General features: G+C 45.0%; 1 protein-coding gene and 1 long non-coding RNA gene across 4 annotated transcripts; one reads left to right on the plus strand and one right to left on the minus strand.

Annotated features, from left to right (window-relative positions):
* Positions 1 to 98: 98 nt before the first annotated feature.
* Stx5 (syntaxin 5) lies at positions 99 to 14,350 on the plus strand. Of its 3 annotated transcripts, none has more exons than XM_006995174.4 (11): positions 99 to 372; positions 1,046 to 1,295; positions 1,650 to 1,720; positions 1,878 to 1,933; positions 2,143 to 2,213; positions 6,294 to 6,410; positions 6,495 to 6,551; positions 6,693 to 6,774; positions 7,499 to 7,605; positions 7,735 to 7,856; positions 13,630 to 14,350. In XM_006995174.4, exons 2-11 carry the CDS (start codon positions 1,068 to 1,070, stop codon positions 13,787 to 13,789), a joined length of 1,071 nt encoding a protein of 356 aa, XP_006995236.1. In that variant the 5' UTR covers positions 99 to 372; positions 1,046 to 1,067; the 3' UTR covers positions 13,790 to 14,350. The 3 variants fall into 3 exon arrangements, with proteins under 3 accessions (XP_006995236.1, XP_076415133.1, XP_042116373.1); XM_076559018.1 differs by having other exon boundaries at positions 127 to 372; positions 1,049 to 1,295; XM_042260439.2 differs by lacking the exon at positions 99 to 372 and having other exon boundaries at positions 920 to 1,295.
* LOC121822135 (uncharacterized) lies at positions 13,506 to 16,113 on the minus strand. The gene is made up of 2 exons (XR_006063168.2): positions 15,974 to 16,113; positions 13,506 to 13,868 (listed from the first exon to the last, which is right to left on the minus strand). It is a non-coding gene; the product is annotated as an uncharacterized LOC121822135 (long non-coding RNA).
* Positions 16,114 to 16,137: the final 24 nt, after the last annotated feature.

Here is a 16,137-nt window from a genome sequence, read left to right on the forward strand (position 1 = left end):
TCGCCCTGCTTCCAGTTCTGTAAGCTCAGGGACCGCCACGGGCTCTTTAAGGCTCCTTTGGCCCCACCCCTTGGGATCTGTTTCGGCTCCTCAGGGGCGGGGCCACGGCGGCAGCCTAACCAATAGGAGGGCGGAGTTGAGTTTGACGGGGCAGGGGTGTGTTCTTCCTGTCTCTGGGCTTAAAAAAAAAAAAAAAAAAAGGAAAAGAAAAAATAGGCGTGGCGCGGCAGCACGTCACGGGGGTGGGATTGCGTGTGGGTGACGTGGCGGCTCCTGCTCTTTGGTCCGATTTCGGCGGCTTACACGTCCGGCGTGGAGGGGGCGACGGCCTGGGGAGAGTGGCAGTGGCGGCGGCGGTAGGCGACAGAGGAGGTAGGGCTTCGCTCGAGCAGGGGTCCAGTCTCGGTCGGTCGTCTCCGCTCGGGGGCAGCGGCTTGACGGTGGGGGAGGGGAGAGGAGCGAGCCGGGGGCCAGTCCTGCTGGCGGCTCCGCGTAAGCGAATGCCTCGCTGTCCAATCAGGAAAGGCCTTGTTGAGAAAGACGTCGGCCCTGTCCAATTAGTGGCTGCAGTCTTCCAACAGGCGGAACTTTGATGGAGGTGGGACTTCCTGTTTCAAATAAACACTTAAGGTTTTTCGCCCCTCCGCCCACCGAAGTGTGTCCACCTTGGAGGTCGGTTGCCCCTTCTCCGTGAGCGGGTGAAGGAAATCACGTATACCAGAGGACACGATTAGGATCTGGGCCAACTGCAAAGGTCTGGCTGGAGGCTCAGGGCCGCAGGACCAGGCTCTGGCTGTTTTCTCGACTCGAGGGCCCCCCGGCCAGTTCTTGGGCCATCAGAGCCAAGTTGGAAGGAGAATCTGAGGAAGCTTCGCCTTGGGCCCGGAGGAAGCTGACCCTTCTCGCCGTGGCCAGGCTGCAGGATCTACGGGTGGCCTTGGGCTCGAAAGTCTGTCAAATACGGGAAAGAGCTTGAGGATTTGCTAGTTGAGGGGAGAGTTTGGGAAGAGAGGCTGTCTGGAGAATGACATTCTCCTCTCCACAGCAGTCCGAGGTTATGCGACTCGATGATCCCGCGGAAACGCTACGGATCTAAGAACACGGATCAGGGTGTCTACCTGGGTCTCTCAAAGACACAGGTTCTGTCCCCTGAAACTGCTATCAGTAGCAGCAGCAGCGACATCGCTCCTTTGCCCACCCCCGTGGCCCTGGTCCCTTCCCCTCCCGACACTATGTCTTGCCGGGATCGGACCCAGGAATTCCTGTCTGCCTGTAAGTCGCTGCAGAGCCGTCAGGTAAGAACCTGGAGTGGAAAGGCAGGTGTGAGCCCTCTTAATGCTTAAATTTTGTCTGCTAGTTACCTAAATTTACTTTACAACTCTTAGATGATCGAATCTTGTCAATAGGAGTGGAGGAATTGTCTTCAGTAGAGATTAAGAATAGTTTAAGCAACTTGTCCTAAATATCACAAACGATGAGTCAAGATTTAAACCTACATCTAATTTTTTTCTTAGCTATAAACCACTGATAAACTTAGATTGTCTGATGCCAACAGCACTAGAGAGTGTTTAGTGGGTGTGTGAGGGAGCAGTGAAAAGATGAGCATGAATACTGAAGGAAACTAGTCACTTTTCGCCATTACCTTCCAGAATGGAATCCAAACAAATAAACCAGCTCTACGTGCTGCCCGACAACGCAGTGAATTTACCCTTATGGCCAAGTGAGTTAAGAGAGGCTTGGTGGTGGGGTGATATAATGGCTAAGAAGTTGATTTGCCTGTGTTGGTTTGGCTGAGTGGGATTGGTTGTGTTGGAGCTTATGGGAATAGCCTATTTCCTGCCCTTTACCACAACCTTCTCACTGATGATCATTTGCAGGCGCATTGGGAAAGATCTCAGCAATACATTTGCCAAGCTGGAGAAGCTAACAATCTGTGAGTGTTTGGTAGATCTTTCCTAGGTGGGACAGTGAAACAGTAGTAGGAAGTGAGGTTCATGGAGGTTTTATTTTTCCTATGATGCTGGGGATTTTAAACCAGGGCTTTGTGCCTTAAAGCAAGTGCCTCCACCACTGAACTGCACTCCTAGTTCTTCGAGCCTGTGATTGCCCTCACCTGTTGTAACACCGCATCTATCTCTGCAGTGGCAAAGCGCAAGTCCCTCTTTGATGATAAAGCAGTAGAAATTGAGGAGCTAACATACATCATCAAACAGGTGAGCTGCTAGCCATCAGGAGAGCCCAGCATTCTAATTAGATTACTTCCATCATTTTCCATCGCCATGAATCCCCAGGGTATTTAGACCCATGTCCAAACACCCTGCTCCTCCACTGAGTCAGTAGACATTTAGGATCATCTATTATTTATAAAGCACTGTTCTAGATGCTGATGGAACAAATGTGAAGCAAGATTATTGTCTTCAAGGGCTCATTGTCCTTAAGAGTTACCCAGCATCAAGAACCTAGGCTTAAAAATGAATAGGTGATAGTATAGAAAAGGTTTTACACAAAGATGGATGAAACAGTATGCTGGGAAAGATTGACAGAGGGTATGAAGTCTGAGCTAGATTCAGAGCTTATATAGAGGTAGTAGAAAGACTTACCCTAGTCTGAGGAGTTTATATGCAAAGGTGTTGATTAGAAAATTGAGGTCAGCTGGAGGGTGGTCCTGGCCCATGCCTTTATTCCCAGCACTCAGGAGGCAGAGGCAGGTGGATCTCTGAGTTCGAGGCCAGCCTGGTCTACATAGTGCTAGGACAGCTAGAGTTATACAGAAAGACCTTGTCTCAGAAAAAAAAAAAAAAAAGTTCATTTTCTATAATTACCTTAGGTTTATTTTCTTCATTCCTTTGTACTTTTCCAAAAGAGAAGGGGAAAAAAAAGATGAGGGGACAAAAGATTTGCAGGTACCCCACTAGTAGGTTCTTTGTTTTGGTTTCAAGACTGTATAGATATAGAGCCCAGGCTGGTATTTTTGTTTAAGACGGGATTTCTCTGTATATCCCTGGCTGTCCTGGAAATTGCTCTGTAGACTAGGTTAGTCTCAAACTTAGAGATCCGCCTGTCTCTGCCTCCTGATTGCTGCAATTAAAGGCATATGATACCATGCATGGCTACAGGCTGGTGCTTAATTTGTGATTCTCCTGCCTCAGCCTCCCAAGCACAGGGATTATACCATGTATCACCATGCCTGCCAAGGATTTTTCTTTCTGTTTGTTCACAAGTGCTTATAATAGTGTCTGGCCTGACTGTTGGTTTCCTAAATGAGTGACTGGCAAGAAGCTGGTCGTTTGACTTAGTGGCTAGTTGTAAAGAGTGTTGTGGACCTTGATAACAAGTGTAGAGTCATTTGTCTGGGCAACACGTAGAGTCTGATCTGGAACGTGGATGGGGTGGGGTAGAGGCTAAGGAGGTGGCTGGTGTGGCTGTATAGTACAAATACGGTGGCAGAGGTCAAAGAGCAGATCCATTTAAGGGGTGCTGTGCTGGCAGAAGAGAGTGTTGGATGCTATTGGGTTTATTAGCCACTTAGGCGCTATCCCACTGGATTCTGAAAAACCTGAAGTTGCTTTGCCACCCACTTAGGTTGTGACCTTGTGTGAGTGAGCTCCTAAGTTCTGAGTTGCCATTGTCTTATCAGTAAGGCAGAGATAATAAAAGTACCTGCTCCACAGATTTTTGTGAGGAGCATTTGTTAGCTTTTCTTGTTTGTTTGGTTTTGGTTTTTGGTTTTTCAAGACAGGGTTTCTCTATGTAGCCCTGGCTATCCTGGAACTCAATCTGTAGACCAGGCTGGCCTCCAACTCAGACCAACTCAGAGATCCCCCTGCCTCCGCCTCCCAGGGTGGAACTAAAGGCGTGCGCCCCATTTGTTTGCTTTTGTCAGCCACTGGCACTGGCTTTCAGGGCTGAGACTACTTTGGCTTGGTTGATCTAAGCTGGTTTGGCTGAAGAAGTGATATTTGAACTCTGTCTGAATAGGGAGGAAAAGCAGTTCATCTGATGATCTGGTGGGAGTGCGTTCCAGAAAGTGGGAATGTAGTGTAGAAAATGGGCACAGCAAACGGGTATCGTACAACAGGTGGGAAGCACAGGGCAGGGTACAGTTAGAAGTGGGCAGTGGCAGACAGAGGGCCTGTGTGAAGCAGCTGAAGCATTTAAGTTATATTCTAAATTGAGTGATGAGAGAGAATACCCTGCATTTGGTTTTGAAGATCACACTGACCACTATTTAGGCAGCAGATGATAGGAAGGCAGACTAGAAAGAAGGCAGTCATTTAAGAGGCTCTTGGAGGTTTTTGGAGTAGAGAAGATGGTTAGGGCATATGAGGAAGAAAAGGATATAATGTGGATAGATTTAGAATATATACTGGAAAACAAAAACAAAACAAAGTTTATATTGCAACCAGTTGGGTTCTTTGTGGGCTATTGATGGTTCAGTGTGGGTTTGAGGAAAAGGAATAGAGGTGTTTTTTGGTTTTGTTGTTTAATTTCCTTATTTTTTTTGAGACAGGGTCTCACTATGTAGACCATACTGGCCTTTGAACTCATAGAACTGCCTGCTTCTACCTCCCAAGTGTTGAGATTAAAGGCATGTACCACCAGCCTGCTTAAAAACATTTTTTGAAAATGTATGTATATGAGTGTTTTGTGTACATGTACCTGTTTGTGCCACATGTGTGCCTGATGCCTGTGGAGGCCAGAAGAGGGTATTTGGGTACCCTAGAACTGCAGTTACAGATGGTTTTGAGCTACCATATCAGTGTTAGAAGTTGAACCTGTGTCCTGAACCTATAAGAGTAGCAATTGCTCTTACCCACTGAGCCAACTCTAGAGCCCATTTGTATTTTAAGATAGAGTCTCATTCTGTAACTTAGGCTGACCTTAAATTCATTGCAGTCCACCTGTCTTGGGTGGGATTTTAAGTCTAAGACACCATGACCAGCTGGGCATCTGGTGAATGGTGATACCATTTACTAAAATGGGAAAAGAGGTGGAGGGGATATGGCTTTGAGGCGTTAGATAGAGTTGTTAAGTAGAAGAGTTCTCTGTGCTAAATTTAGGAGAGGACAGGAGAGAACGTTGTAAGATGCTTATACAGTAAATAAAAACAGATAATGGGCCTTTTTTGTTGCTGTTTAAATTTTTGGTTAGGTGCAGGGAAGAAATGTAGGGCCTTTGTTTGCTGCCCCACACCCGCAGGCTCCTTGTTATATTTGACACAGTACTGAATACACAGTAAGCACTTAGTAGATTATGGTTCTGATCAGGGGATTGCACCCGTCCAGTCAGTATCATAGACTATAGTTGTATGATAGCATGTAGGTAGGCTAAGGAAATGGGTGATTAAAAGCTTTCAGTTTTTGCATGGGAAATAGTACTTTACCTAGCTAGAACCCAAAGGAAGGAGTTATTATGCCAAACAAATCAACCCTGAAGTGCATTTGGGTCAGAAATTCTAGAAAAGTAGATATGTCATCAGTGAAGATGAGTACAAGGTTCTGGAGAGGGATGATGTTGTGTCTACTTAGAAAGCCTCTAAAAATGCTTAAATTTTATTTTCAATATCTTTCTCATACTCATTTAAAATTTTTTTAAAATTATATTTATTTGTGGTTTTGGAGGGTGGTGCCTGAGTGCCATGGCATGCATGTGGAGTTGGTTATCTCTTTGCCTTGTCCCTGGGGTTGAATTCAGGTTGCCTCCTTTACCTACTGAGCCATCTTGCTGACTCTGACTCCTGTTCTTGATGCCTTCCCTCTCCACCTTTCTGATACCTCCCTGGGTCATAGTATATTGGGACAGGTTTTCTTTTCTATCACTGGGAAGAATGGGATGTGGGTGACACACTGGCTGTAATACAAAGTCACTGTATATGACTTAGAGTAAGTCACAGAAAATCTTTTGCTGTATTAGACATTCTGTGCAAAAATTTGCTTCTTTGATGCTTCTAGGAAATAGGGTGATTCTTACCTTTTCCTGGGTTTTATTCAAGTACTCCTTCAGCATGCTCTACTAGGTAGAAGATTTTGGCCTTTGTAAGGGTTCTATGACCTCAAGAGTAAAGTATAGCAGAAAGGTGGAAGGCAGATAAGTCATTGATTTACAAATGGTGAGAGCACCAACTTCCTTTTTCTGTAAGCAATGAACAGAGTATGGGTAGTCCTAGTGCCACCTTCTGATCTGACTAGACACTTCACTGGGAGGTTTTATCTTGTCCTCCCTTCCAGAGAGCACAGATAGGGTCAATGATTGAAGACTCCCTGCTTAATACTCTTCTTCTGGTCTCTTACCAGGACATCAATAGCCTCAACAAACAAATTGCTCAGCTTCAAGATTTTGTGAGGGCCAAGGGCAGCCAGAGTGGCCGGCATCTGCAGACGCATTCCAACACCATTGTAGTTTCCTTGCAGGTGGGACCCTGGGGATGGAAAGAGTGAGGAAGGGGATAACAAAGTATCTTCTTTGAATGACCCAGTTGTCCTTGCTTTTTGTAGTCAAAACTGGCTTCCATGTCCAATGACTTCAAATCGGTTTTAGAAGTGAGGACTGAGGTAAGTGGGATCTGTGGGTGGGTAGGAATTTGTGGTATGGACCCAAGAGGAAAAGGGGAAGAGACAGGTTACCCAGAGTCATGGGGTCTACATACCCACTTTCCAGAGACTCAGGACCTTTGCATTTCCCCCCAACATCAGAACCTGAAACAGCAGAGGAACCGTCGGGAACAGTTCTCTCGGGCACCAGTGTCGGCCCTGCCCCTTGCCCCTAACCACCTTGGTAAGTCAGAGGCAATATGGGAAGCCTAGGAGCTAAGTTCTCGGGCTGTGGTGGCATCCTCTAAACTACAGAGTCTAAAGGCAGGTATGGAGTTGGAGAATGGAAGGGCCAGGATGGTGCTAGGCATTTTTTCAGAGGACAAACCAGGTTTTGAGTTTCATGATCCACACTTAATTCCTGTCTTCTCGTGGCGGTAAATACAGACATATTCAGAAGAATGAGGTGTCTGACATTTTGTGTACTTGGTCACACACTCTCTCTTAATTTTCTCAGCCTTCCTTTAGAAAGCAGCTATTGTTAGCTCCATTTTAGAGATAAGGAAACTGAGACTCGGATTAGTCTACCAGAGCTGGATATAAACCTAGTGCCAGTGAGTTTTGAATAGTTTTTAGTGCTAGGGTCTCATGTAGCTTGGGCTGGCCTCTACCTTGTTATTAGCCGAGGACTGACTGGCCTGGCCCTCCTACCTCCACATTCCTATTGCTAGTGTAACAGGCACGTGCCACTATGCCCTGCTTGAATTGTTTTTGTTATTGTTGTTGTGAGACAGTGTCTCTCTATATAGTCTTGGCTGTCCTGGAACTCACTTTGTGGATCAGCCTCAAACTCAGAGATCCTTTTGCCTTAGCCTTAGGAGTACAGAGATTAAAGTCATGTGCCACCATGCCAGGCCCTGAACCTGCTTTTAATCATTAAAATGTGTTCTGTCCTGTTTCTTCCCCAGGGGGTGGTCCTATAGTTTTGGGAGCAGAGTCCCGAGCCTCCAGAGACGTGGCCATTGACATGATGGACGCTAGAACAAGTCAGCAGCTTCAGCTCATTGACGAGCAGGTAACCAGGCTCAGATTCAGAGGATCAGCTCCTCTGTTGTCTTCTGTTCCCCAGAGTGTTTGGAGTGTGTCATGGTGAAAGGGTCTTAAAAACTCAGGCCCTAGTTCATGGTGCTTTCTTCTTCTAAAGGATTCCTACATCCAGAGTCGGGCAGACACCATGCAGAACATTGAATCTACAATCGTTGAGCTGGGCTCCATTTTTCAGCAGTTGGCACACATGGTTAAAGAACAGGAGGAGACTATTCAGAGGTGAGACACTCTCACCCCATGTAGTGGAACTTGCTCTTCTCCATGGATTAGCATCTTGAAGTTACCAGGGACAGCGTGGTGGTCTTTGGAAGAGTAAGTGAAATTCTTCCCACCCACAAGTCCTAATTACCTGCTTCTACTCATAAGAGTATATTTAGGGCCTAATGTGGTGATGTATGCCTTTAACCCCAGCACTCTGGAGACAGAAGCAAGCAGATCTCTGTGAGTTTTAGGCCAACCTGATCTACATAGTAAGTTCCAAGACAGTCAGGGAGGGCTGCATAGAGAGACCCTTTTTTTTTTTTTTTTTAATTTTTGATTTATCAAGACAGGGTTTCTCTGTGAAACAGTCCTGGCTGTGCTGGAACTTGCTTTTGTAGACCAGACTGGCCTCGAATTCAGAGATCCACCTACCTCTGCCTCCCAAGAGCTGGGATTAAAGGTGTGTACTACCACCACCTGGTGAGAGACCATTTTTTAAAAAAAGAAAAAAAAAAAAAATGACTGAGGGCCTGGAAGTACAGCTTGGTTTGTAGAGTTTGTCAACCATACGTGAAGGCTTAGGGTTGGTCTTCAGAATCATAGAAAAAAGGAAAGAAACCAACTGGTGGAACCAGCCAGCTGGCTCAGTGGGTATAGGAACTTTCTGCACAAGCCTAGTGCCATGAGCTTGATCACTGCAATCAGGTAGGGGTGAAAGGAGAGACGAATGCCACAGAGTTGTCTTGTGACTGCTACATTTGTGTCCTCCCTCCCCCATAGTAATAAATTAAATAAATAAATAATAAAACCCAAAACAAAACACAGCTGAGAAGGGAGCACACTGTGCCACCTTTATTGATTCATTCGTTTCTTTGTTTATTCATCTATCTATCTATTTATTTATTTGATTTTTTTCGAGACAGAGTTTCTCTATGAAAACAGTCCTGGCTGTCCTGGAACTCACTGTAGTCCAGGCTGGCCTTGAACTCACAGAGATCCGCCTGCCTCTGCCTCCTGAGTGCTTGGGAGTGCTACCACTGCCTGACTTTGACCTTTATTCTTGAGCATTGAGTCCAGAAGTTCAAGGCCAGCTTTACAAGTGTAGTCAAGCTCTATTTCAAAAATGAAAAGAGATGACTCAGCAGTTAAGAGCTCTTGTTCCTTTTCCAGAGGACCTGGGTTCAATTCCTAGTACCCCACATTGTGTTTCACAGCTATCTTTAACTCTACTTCTAGGGGGATCCAATGCCCTTGTCTGGCTTCCACAGGCATCAGGCATACGAGGGATGTTCAAACATGCAAAGCACACATTAAACAAGTTAAAAAAATGAATCTAATTTTTAAAAAATTTAATAATTATATGAGAACTGGGTGTTGTGGCCTTTAATCCCAGTACTCTGGAAGTAGAGGCAGGCAGCTCTCTTGAGTTTTGTTGTTGTTGTTCTGGTTTGGTGTTTTTAGATTTTTTTTTTTTTTTCATTTTATGTATATGAGTATTTTGCCTGCATTTGTGTATTTGCGGTGTGTGTTTCTGGTAACCACAGAAGTCAAAAGAGGGTAAAAGACTCCTGGGAAGTGCAGTTACAGATGATTGTCAAACACCATGTGGGTACTGGTAATTGAACCCTGGTCCTCTGCAATAGTAGCAAGTGTTCTTAATTGTTGAACTATCTCTCTAGTCCCTAGATGTCTGAGTTTGAGGCCAGCCTGGTTTATGTAGCACATTTCAGGCCGGTAAAATCTTGTCTCCAAAAAAAAAAAAGTAGAAATATGTTTTCAGTGTTATTTTCATTCTGTTGTTAAGCCAAGAAATTTGAAATTGCAAATAGTGAATTTTTATGTTTGTTTATTTGAGACAGGCTCTCATGTCTTAGGCCAGCTTTAAGTACCTGTGTAACTGAGACTGGCCTTGAAATCCTGGTCTCCTGCCTCCATCTCCTAAATGTTAGAATCATAGACAAGTGCCACCCTCCTGATCTCCAGAACAGCCAAGGCTACACAAAGAAACCCTGTCTGGAAAAAAAAAAATTTCCAGCACCCATTCGAAAGCTAGGTAATGGCCTCAAGTACTTGAAACCCCAGCATGGGCAAGGCGGGGAGCTGAGACAGATGACAGGAGCTCACTGGTTAGTCAGCCTAGGTAAAACACCAAGGTTCAGATTGAGTGAGAGACATTGTGTCAAGAAAATCAGAGCATGATGGAACAGGCTGCCTGACTGTTCTGGCATCTGTGTGCATAGGCACCTGGGTGAACACATATACCCATAAACATACATATACACAACAGATCTAAGGCTGAAGAGATTGCACAGTGGTGTAAGAGCACTCACTGTTCTTCCAGATAACCCAGGTTCAGTTCTAGCATCTCTATCAGGTGACTTACAACCACTTGTAACTCTAGCTCTAGGTGATCCAAATACCTCCACAGACAAATACATACACATAATTAAAAATAAAATGTTAAATACAAATCTGAGAAGGCTGGTATGGTGCACATGGGAGGTGGAGGCAGGAGAACCAGAGTTAAAGGTCATCAGCTACATAGGAAGTTCAAGGCCAATCTGGGCTATATTTTAAGACCCAGTTCCAAAAAACAAAGGATGTCCACAATAGTAGAGTGCTTACTTGCCTAGGATTTACTGGGCCTGTGGATTCAGTTCTTGGTACCACAAAAGAAAAAAGGAAAGCAAAAGAATAGACAAACTTTCCCAGGAGTTTTGTTTCAGAATGCAGCAAGAAAGTCATATTTCATTGCTTGTACTTATGATCCTGGTATTCTGGGGGGCTGAGGTTAGGAAGGATTGTGAGTTTGAGGCCAGCCTGCTTGGACAACTTCATAAGACTCAGTCTCAAAAAGAATTAAAAGGGGTTGGGGATTTAGCTCAGTGGTAGAGCGCTTGCCTAGCAAGTGCAAGGTCCTGGGTTTGGTCCTCAGCTCTGGGGAAAAAAAAATTAAAAAATAAATGGTAGCTGGAGAGATGGCTCAGTGGTTAAGAAAATCAAATACAGGTTCCAGTGGCCCCTGCTTATATTATTTTGTATAGAATGCATGAAAGGAGATGCTGTGTAACTTGTATAGCATTAGGAAGCGTTTAATGTCAGACCGCCTTTCTATCAGGGAGGACAGATGTCAGCTATAGTCCCCCCACCTCCTTTGTGTTGTGGGATCAATCCCAGGACATTATACATGCTGGTCAGTGTTTTATCACCGAGTTACATACTCAGAGCTTCTTTTCCTCTTGAATTAAAAACTCCAGGCAGGGGCCTATGCGATGGCTCAGCAGGTAAGGGTGCTTGCTATAAAGTCTGATGGCCTAAGTTTGATCCCTGGAACCCACATAGTGAAAGGAGAGAACTGGTTCTCACATCATGTTGGCCTTTGACCTCCACGAGGGCCGTGACACATGCACACCTACATATATACACACAGACACACAAAATAAATGTAAAAATAGTTTAAAGCTCCATCTGGACACAGGTCATATGTACTTGATTGTGAGGTGTTTTTTTTCAGTCTGCTCTGTGCTTCCCATTGCTTTTTCTTTTTTTTTTTTGAGACATAGTCTCATTATGTAGCCCTGACTACCGTGGAACTCTGAGTGACTGCCTCCCAAATACTGAGATTAAAAGCCATGTACTACCACCCTTGCCTGATCTTATTTGTGACATATCTTACCAGGTATGGTGGCACTTAAGTGGCCTTTAATCCCAGCATTCTGGAGACAGGTAGATCTTTGTGTGTTTATATAGTGAGTTCTAGGGCAGCCAGGGCTACACAGTGAGACCTTGCCTCAAAAAACAAAAAAAAAAACAACAAAAAAAACCACCAGAATTATTTGTGTGCAGGTGTGTTTAGGTGCATACGTAGCACAGCAACTGTGGAGTTGTTTCTCTCCTACCAGGTGGACCCCAGGGATCAAAGTCAGGTCCTCAGAATTGCTGAGCCATTTTCCCAGCTCCTCTGTAATCTTTTATGTACAGATTGTATTAATAAGGTTTGTCCATTTTTGTTAAGCTAAGCCATTCATAACTGCCATTATGAGCTTCATTCATTGTGCGATAACAGATGTACTCACATTAAAAAGATGTAATTAAAGGCTGAGCATGGTGGCATATGTCTTTAATCCCAAGTACTCAGAGGTGGGTCTCTTGAGTTTGAGACCAGCCTGGTCTATGTAATAACTTCTAGGACCCAGGGCTGCACAGAACCTGTCTCAAAAAACAAAATAATTATAGTCAAAAGATATGAACCTGATATTTCAGCCTCTTGAACATAAGAAAGAACCACAGGTCAGGCTTCTGAATTTAGGATGCTGAGATGAACTTAATCCTGTCACTTGTCTTTTCAGGACCTTAAGCTTACCATTCTTTCCATATCTAGCCAGATTGCTAGGACCTACCTGGGCCATACTCAGCTCCTAGAGGACTCTAGGCCAAGGATTTCCCTCTGCAAAAATTAGGCTGTGTTTCATCATATATTGCTTACTGATAGGATTATGTTTTGAAAATTTTGTCATTAGATGATTTTACAAATCACAGAATGTAGTTACACGAGCTAAAATAGCTTTTATGTCACTAGGCAGTACAATCCTAGTGGATTGCCATGCCTTATAGGTAGGCACGGTGTCTGAAACATCTTGTGACATAGGATAGTATTTGGGTTTTAAATTCTCTCTCTCTCTCTCTCTCTCTGTGTGTGTGTGTGTATATTTTGTATGATGTAGGCCAGAGGAGGGCATAAAATGTCCTCTATTAATTACTCTCTTCTTTTGAGGTAGGGTCTCTCCCTTAGCCTGAAAACTTGAGTATTTTCAGGCAGCCAGCAAAAACCAGCTTTTTCCTATTTTATCTACCTACCCACTGTGCTGTGTTTATAGACACAGGTAAGACCATGGCCAGCTTGTTATGTCGGTACTGGGATCCAAATTCAGATCCTCTTGGTTGCCAAGCAGTCACTTTTCCTATTGAGCTATCTACCCAGCCATATATTTGGGTTTTAGGATTGTACATGTAGATTGGCTGCAAAAGGTTTTGTTTGCCTCAGTAAGTTGTCAAAATCATCCTTCCTCTGAGGACTTGTCCATCAGAGATAATGCTCTCTGGATGTGAGGTTTGTATTGTTCTTTGAGTTCCTGTCTAGATTAAGTTGTCCCCATCCCTCAACCAGAATTTTCTTACTGTGGTGGTCTGAACTTTACCCCCATTATAACAATGTGTGCCGGTGGTGGTGGCACACATATTTAATTTCACACTTGGGACACAGAGGCAGTCCTGGTCTACAGGGTGAGTTCCAGGACAGGCAGGGCTACACAGAGAAACCCTGTCTCAAAAACCCCAAAAACCAACAACAACAAAAAGCCAAAACAAAACAATGTAATGTTCATTACCTAAAGAAAATCAGTAAATGCTAGTAATTCAAAATTACAGTATTTGGGTGTTCATATGGATTGGGGGGCTCATATTTAACTCACTGAAAATTGAAACCTCATAAAAGGAGGTAGGGTTTATGTCAATCTCATTTTTCAGATGTGGAAAATAAGATTTTGGTTAAATTACTCAGTCATAAGCTAATAACTGGCAGAAAGTTTTCAAACTAGAGCCAAGCATAGTCTACTACCCTAAAAAACTTGTAAACTTGTATATACTCATACATGCACACAAAAGAGATCACATAATATGAAACATTTTTTTTTACTTCCACACATTGTGATCAACTTTTCATATCAATAAATGGATGTCATCAGCATTCTTTTTAATCCAATGTCCTTTTTTCTCTCCTGGCTGTTTCCAGGATCGATGAGAACGTGCTTGGAGCCCAGCTGGATGTTGAGGCCGCCCATTCAGAGATCCTCAAGTACTTCCAGTCAGTCACCTCCAATCGGTGGCTCATGGTCAAAATCTTCCTCATCCTCATCGTCTTCTTCATCATCTTTGTGGTCTTCCTTGCCTGAACCCTCCTTCACTCTGAGGCACTCCATGGAGGGTTTGGGACCCTCCTGGGAAGGCAGGTGGCCACTGCTGCCATTGAGCCTGTGTAGGGTGGTTGGGAGAAAGGCCATTTCCTTGGAACTGCTAAGAATGGCCAGTGTCCCTGATTCCCCACCCTTGTCTCTGGCCACTCTGGCCCTTGAAACACACTGGTTCTGTATTTGGACTCTGCTGTGAAGTGGCTGGGAGCAGAAGCCAGCTTGGGGCCAGTAGAGGAGGTTGTCTCCACCAGGAGATTTTTATAAAACCTGACCAGCCTCCCCCAAAGGTACCTTTGGCAGCAAGGGGAGATAATGCCCCTCCTTGCCTCCTTGAGAATGAGGCAAGGAGACAAAACTATCCCAGGGACCAACTTTACCATCGGGTTAGAACTTGACTGCCTTCCTCTCTTCACCATGTGAGGTGAGGGGGCTCTGAGCCCTTCAGTTGCCTGCACAAACCTGACTTTGGCTACTGGTGACTCTCAATCTGCCAAATGTGCTGCAGCCTGTTTCCTCCCAATTACAGCAAGACTGTCAGCCTCATTAGTGATGTGTCGTTTCTGCGTGGGATCGTGCCCAATACAGAACTAAAAGGGTTGAGTTGGCGGCTCTGAAGGGCCCACTGATAAGCAGGGTGGCTTTGGGGCTTTGTATCCATAACTCCCTCCTAGAAAGCACTTCATTAGCAGAATTTCCTTTGACCTGGAGCCAAATGAATTCATCATTGGGTGGTAACTTCCAGGACTGTCTCCAGCAGTGTTGGGGCTTGTTTTCATCTGTATTCTATCACTTAGCCTTGAACTTGAACTGAGTGAAGCAAGACCTCTGTTGCTGGGAGCAGAAGAGAATTTGTACCCAGCTTTTGGCACCTTCTAAGACCCTTAGAAAATCCAAACCAGGGCTGGAGAGACAGCTCAGTGGTTAAGAGCACTGGTTGCTCTTCCAAAGGACCTGGGTTCAATTCCTGGCACTCAGAAGGTGGCTCACACCTGTCTAACTTCAGTTCCAGAGCTTGATTTGACACCCTCACACAGACACAAATGCTGGCAAAACATCAGTGAATATAAAATAAAAAAATAATGAATCAATATAAAAAAAATCCAAACCAGCCACTGGAAAATGGAGGTGACCCACTTAACCCACCCTCGAAGGGATGTTAATGAGCTGTTTTGTCCTAAGTGATTAGAATTGAAGTCATTGTTCCATGCCTTAAGGGTGTCCCATTTGCTTACCCCCTCCCCCCAGCAGCATCTGGATCCCAGGAAACTCAGGCCATAATAGCCCTAGCCATACACTGAAGGTCACTTCCTATAAGAGCTCTTGGGTTTGCCATTTAAAAGTTTCAATCACAGGGGCAGTGGTGGCTCACTCCTTTAATCCCAGTACTCTGGAATCAGACAAGTGGATCTCCTGAGCTTGAGGCCAACTTGGCCTACAGATCAAGTTGTAGGACAGCCAAGGCTACACAGACAAACCCAGTTTTGGGGGGGGGGGTGTTGGAGAGAGAGAAAATGGGAATTCAATCATTGCTAGTGACTTTCCTGCCTACCTAGCTGACATGGGTCTATCTAATAGGGATGATGGTTAGGTCATTGAGTGTAAAGACCAATGCTCACTATGTCCCTGACAGGTGCTTTTGTTTTTGTTTTGAGACAGGGTCTCGCTGTGTAGCTTTGGATGTCCCTGTATTCTCTATGTGGACAATGCTGTTGTCCAAAACTCCCAGTCTGTTTGCCCAGTTTGTTTGGTTTCTTGTTTTTTGGTTTTTGTTTTGTTTTGAAGCAGGATCTCTCTACATAGCTCTGGCTGTCCTGGAAAGTTCTATGTAGACCAGGCTATCCTCAAACTGAGAGATCCACCTGCCTCTGCCACCCAAATGCTGGGATTAAAGGCCTGTGCCATCATTCGCGGCCTGATGCTCTTTTTTTGATCCGGCAATTTGTGGAGGACTACAGGGAACAGGATTTCGTTTAATTCACACGGGTTTCACACTTGGCGTGATACTGAGCCAGGCGTGTGGAGGAAGAAAAGCTGTGCCTTAGTTAAGGTTCCTGCTTCGATGGAGCTTACATTCCAATTTTCTATTTCGTCATAATCCACCGTAGAGGCGAGGAAAGCTGGGAGGGCATAGGCCTGCGGCTGGCAAGGAACTGAGCTGCGACTTACAAGCTGCCGGGATCTCACTGGCGACGATTGTGAGCCGTTACTCCCACTTGGAGGCCAGGTCTCCACTCTTCTGTGTGGCCCTCGTCCCTGCTCCTCTGAGTTCAGGGCTGCAGCCGCCCGCTCAGCTCCAGCGCAAAACCAGTAGCAGCCGGGACAGTGGAGAA

This window comes from Peromyscus maniculatus, chromosome 1 (genome assembly GCF_049852395.1).
Source record: "Peromyscus maniculatus bairdii isolate BWxNUB_F1_BW_parent chromosome 1, HU_Pman_BW_mat_3.1, whole genome shotgun sequence".
Taxonomy (NCBI): Eukaryota; Metazoa; Chordata; class Mammalia; order Rodentia; family Cricetidae; genus Peromyscus; species Peromyscus maniculatus.